The 5,024-nt window shown below is 37.2% G+C and overlaps 1 protein-coding gene across 1 annotated transcript in view; it reads right to left on the bottom strand.

Moving 5' to 3' along the window:
* cubn (cubilin (intrinsic factor-cobalamin receptor)) overlaps positions 1 to 5,024 on the bottom strand; it is a 76,209-nt gene that overhangs the window by 51,242 nt on the left and 19,943 nt on the right. Inside the window, exons 19-22 of the mRNA XM_005747480.1 lie at positions 4,187 to 4,412; positions 2,438 to 2,568; positions 712 to 901; positions 442 to 602 (exon numbers count right to left, since the gene is read on the bottom strand). Coding sequence (XP_005747537.1) covers positions 442 to 602; positions 712 to 901; positions 2,438 to 2,568; positions 4,187 to 4,412 — 708 coding nt within the window. The remainder of the gene's footprint in view (positions 1 to 441; positions 603 to 711; positions 902 to 2,437; positions 2,569 to 4,186; positions 4,413 to 5,024) is intronic.

Below are 5,024 nucleotides of genomic sequence, written 5' to 3'. Positions count from 1 at the left end.
TTGTATTGTTCGATACATATGCGTACCGAACCGAAAGCACTGTATCGAATGGTTCAATATCGATACGAGTATCGTTGCACCCCTAATAATAGGACCAGTAATACCCGCAATTCTAGAAATGCTCTCACCCAGTAGTTGTAATTATAATTTTTAAATTCACTTAGAAACTTGGCCTTGGCCATTTCTCTACTTCCAGATGGCTGCTAACCTTTGACACGTGTCACTGAAATAATAGGTAACTTACAGATGTTTGTCGCAAAAGTGCAGATGTCCTGGCAAAATGCATGAATTTGGTGGTATTATCATTTTAATTCTATTAGTATTATAGTATATTATGAAAAAATAATTATAGCCCATAATGTCAAAGACTTACTTAAAATTAAACTTGATAAAGAAAAGCTGAAATAGTAAAAACTGGTATCACATATATTTGAACCTCACCAGTTTGTGTTCCGTCCCAGTGAGCCATGAATCCGGGACGAGTGACTGAGGTGTCAGATTTGAATCGAACCCACAAACGGTTGCTGTGTGACATCAGAACTGGAGGCCGCTGATTGGCACAGAACTTACCAATCAAGGGAGATGTCTCAAAGCCCCCGTCCCTAGTTGAGACAGTGGAAGTTCAACATGTCAGTGGTCTGAGTAAAAAGTATTACGGATAAAACTGTACAGCAGTTTTCTTCCAAGTAGGCAGAAATTTTTTTTCCTCACCTGATCTCCACAAAATCAAAGCTGCAAGAAGGGTGGAGCCCCTCCAACTCAAAATCAGTGAAGTTCAGCATAATCTGCATATTAACATCCACAATTATCTTGAAGATGCAGTCTCTACTGTTGGGGTAATATTGTGGGTAGTTGGGTGAACTGAAAGACCCAGTAGGGGTGGTGAAAGTCTGGCCACAGTCTGTTGAGACAGAAAAGGGGGGAATAATATTTTTTAAAAATTACAATCTGAATATAATATTATTTTTTGCATGAGAAAAAGCAGCGAAGCATGGAAAAATCCCTAAAATGTCGTTTTCTTGATTAAATTCTAAAACTGATATAGTTAATTACATGTTTTCTCTATAACGATGTTTGTGCAGGCAGACTGCATGACTGGGTGTCTGATTTTATGCACTGTGACTGAAAACACCATGTCCATATACAGATGAGAAAAAAGTTATTAGTCCCCCGATGAAATTTATGTCAAGTTTTTGAAGTTCTTGTCAAATTTTTCCCTGTTCTTCTTTAATGCAACACATCATTTTCACAAATTCTTTCTGTCTGCACACAATAACAGAATTATTTTAGAAAATAAATTACCAGGGTCCAGATTCAAAGTCCACTGAAAAACTGACTTTTATTGAGCCATAGCATAAAGCACTTCTGGGCAATGATGTGGTACAACTCTTTAATGCTTAAAGCTTGTAAAATCACGAGGAGGGGCTGGACTGTCACTTCAAAACATATTTTGCCAAAAAACACAAGAAATTAGTTTAGACTTTAAACTTACAGAAGTTATTTCACAAACCCTCACAAAGCAGGAAGTAGATGTACAAAGTTATCACAGCATTTCAAGTGTCAAAAACTGGAGGGGGAAGTTTCATCTGTAAATTAAAGAACAAGCTTGGCAGGGATAGACAGCAATCAATTTCAAAGACTCCAGAACACCAATGAATGGTTTGGCCAAGTCAGGAATTGTAGTCTCAAATAAAGAAATGACTAGAACTCTTCACAGGAATGGACTGCAGGGTTGCAGATGAAGAAAAAGTCCAGTTTTAGAGACACCTTGAAGCCAGACTGAAGTATGCCCAGGAAACCTGGAGAAAGATGCTAGAAGTGTGTTCTTAGATTAGATGACAAACAACTAGCTCTTTGAAGGAAGAAGGGAAAGGCGTGCTTCCCAAAGACCCCCTGTCCCACAGTAAAACACAATGATAGGAGTATTATCAGTGTATCAAGGAATCTCTTCAAGGTAGAAGGAATCGAGAAGAAACAAGGATATGTGACGAAAGAAAACCTCAGGCAGTCACCAGCAAACTGAGCCTGCATCATCACTTTATCTTGATACATGACAATGGTCCAGAACATACGTTGGTATTCATAACGTACCACCTCCAGAAGACCAAAGTGAATAAAAAAAAAAACATCTGTGGGATGAACTGAAGACCCAGGTCAATGGCAGAAGCCTATAAAACTGGAGGCCTTGTGAAAAAAGAAAAATGGACTGGGATTGCTCAAGAGATGTGTGTCAAAAGACTTTAGGCACTTATCCAACAAAAAAGGGTACAATTTGCATTAGGAAGCTAATAATTTTGAACCTGGTAGTTTTTGATTGTGGGGAAATATTTTTTTTTCATTTGTTTGCAAAACTTTTAATATGTCAATAAAAACTAGGATGTCTGGAAAAGCTGTGTTAAAAATTCTATGCTCTGTTTTGGGAAAGATAACCATGTACCTGTGGTGGCATTGATGGAGATATAGCTAGCAGAGAATCCTTCTGTGTTTAAACTTGAGTCAGACACAAATAGCAGGGTCAGCTGGTTGTCAGTACTCGTGATGGATGGAGGCACTGAGCGACCACAGTACCTGCACATACAAAATGCAACATGTAGACAAATTTATACTTGTACCTTGTACCAGCATGTACAAAACAATCCAAACCTTTACAAACCTAATTGCTTTGTAACTTAAATGTAGTTTGCATCATTCTACAAATCAGAATGAGCAGGATAAAAAAAAGTATTTTAAAGTAACAAGCCTCTTTTAAAGCTGTAAAGTAAAAATACCAAAACAAAACAGCATTGTTATAGTAGCTGGATAATCAACACATCCATAACAATGCATGGAGTGACAAATCATACAAAGCATCCTTTGAAATTAAAGTTCATAACAAATTCTTCTTCTTCTTCTGGAAGAAGACATCCTCATTTTGATTTTTGTGGCATTGTGTTACTGAAAACATGAGGCCTTTACTGAAAAAGAAAGAAATATATATTCATCAAAAATCTTGTTTTACTTTCCTTTTATACAAAGATTTCCTTGAATTCTCCTCCTTCTCTTCTACAAAGGGTAATTTGTTGAGAACAAAATGATTTAAGAGTCGAATTGTCACAGTCCTGGGTTGGTGACCCAGCGGTTTACCTTTTTCTGTGTTTTTGTCATTTTGTATTATTATTTGTGTTTTGGTCCTCTGTGTTAGTCTAGAGTTATTCTACTGGTGGTTCGATTTAGATTTGTTTATTGGATTTCCCCCATGTCTTTGCCCTCTGTGTCTCCCTCTCTGTGTTTGTGCTTATGCGTGTACGTGTGCCTCGTTTCACTCCGTCATGTTTATCTGTTTCCCCAGCCCATCACGTCTGCCCTCTTTCTCTCTCTCCCTCATGTTCCCTCGCTCCCTCTAGTCTGCCACTCCTCCACTCCCACTTCCTGTTTTAATGTGAAAGTCATGTGCCCGTGTTCGGTGTGTCTAGTTAATTTGTGTCAGCTATGTTTCCCTGTGTGTCTCTCTGTGTGTTCAGTTTATCATTTAACAGTATAGTTTTGTATTGTTTTGCCATTCAGCAATAAAGCTGTTCCTTTGAGTTTGAGTCCGCGATTGGGTCCTTTCCTGCCTGACATGCATTTAGAATAACACTAAAGCACAAAAGGTTGAGATTGTTTTGGGAAGTAATTTTCCCACTGACACAAGCCCCTCAGTATTTATATACATTTTTTTTTTTCATTATACTCAGTCAAGCCATACTGGTGAGACTGTCCCACCATGCAACTTTCCCAGACCTTTGTTGCTAAAATGATTTTTACCCCAAATAAACGTTTTATTCACATTTTACATAGCATCCCAACTCATGGTACCCCTTTTTGTGACTTTTTATTTGTCTCTATGTAAAACAAAGAATGAATCAGGCTTACTTCTTTAAATTAACTGTGAAGCTAACAGTTTAGCTTAGTTGGGATGACTTCCAAGACCAATACCAACTTTTGCGAGTTCTCAAGTTAGTTATTGCTGAATATTCTTGACAAGATGACCTTTTAACATTTTTAATAATTTTATTCCTCTTCTGTATAAATATGCAACTGTGTGAATCATACAATCATCATAATTATCATTATAAAATCAACATGCACACTTGTGTACAAATGTTGATGCAAAGTGGTTGTTGAGTGCATATATGTGCAGTTGTGTGTGCATGGTGTCCATGTGTACCTTCCAATCTTGTTTCCGGTTTGCACTGTGCCGTTGTCGTAGACCTCCAGATAATCAAAGTTACAATTAGCATGGTACTCTAAGTTGAATGACTCAAATGTCAGCCGAATCAGGTTGCCTGGGCTAACATTGATGTACCAGGTACAATTGGCACCATGGGGGTAGCTGCTGGGATGACCAGGGCTTGTAATGGTGCCAGAAGGACCGGTCAAGGTGTCACCACAGCCTGGAATATGGAAAAAAAACAAATTAGAGATCAACAGACTTTTGAGCTTGAGCTTTCAAAGCTTAAAGACAGGTCTGAAACAATTGGAACTTAATGTCATGTAAAAATAAAAAATAAAAGCAGGTTTAAAAAGAGCAGGTGTGCTGCTGTGCCTTCTTTAAAGGTTTAAAGGTTTCTGCTAGCTGTTACTAAATATCAGACTGTATTTACATACATATGCTGGACAAGTCAGTTTATCAGTTATCTGAAATTGGTTAACAGCAGTTTCAAATACACACTCGGTTATAATAAATTCATGAGCTTACATTACAATTAATAAAATCTTATCTTATTTACAGTGAATGAACTTGATTACAAAATGTCCACATTTCTGTCAGTATCTGTGTTTACTCACAGTCAATTCTTGTGGGGTTTTTTTCAAAAAGTTTATTGTTTCCAAACAATATACATTTTTTAAGCAAAAAAACAAACAATACATTTTAAGAAAGATCAATTTAAAAACTGAGAAAAAACTAATCCTATAAAAGCCAAGAGATGAAAACCTGCTTAGCAAATTGCCATCATATCTGGTGATCTGCAAAATATTTGTCACTTATAAGTAGGGATGGGTAC

Source organism: Pundamilia nyererei, unplaced genomic scaffold, assembly GCF_000239375.1.
Source record: "Pundamilia nyererei isolate P.nyererei 1_Seehausen unplaced genomic scaffold, PunNye1.0 scaffold00198, whole genome shotgun sequence".
NCBI lineage: Eukaryota > Metazoa > Chordata > Actinopteri > Cichliformes > Cichlidae > Pundamilia > Pundamilia nyererei.
The sequence above is the reverse complement of the archived record's forward strand: the minus strand, read 5'-3'. Positions and strand labels throughout refer to the sequence as shown.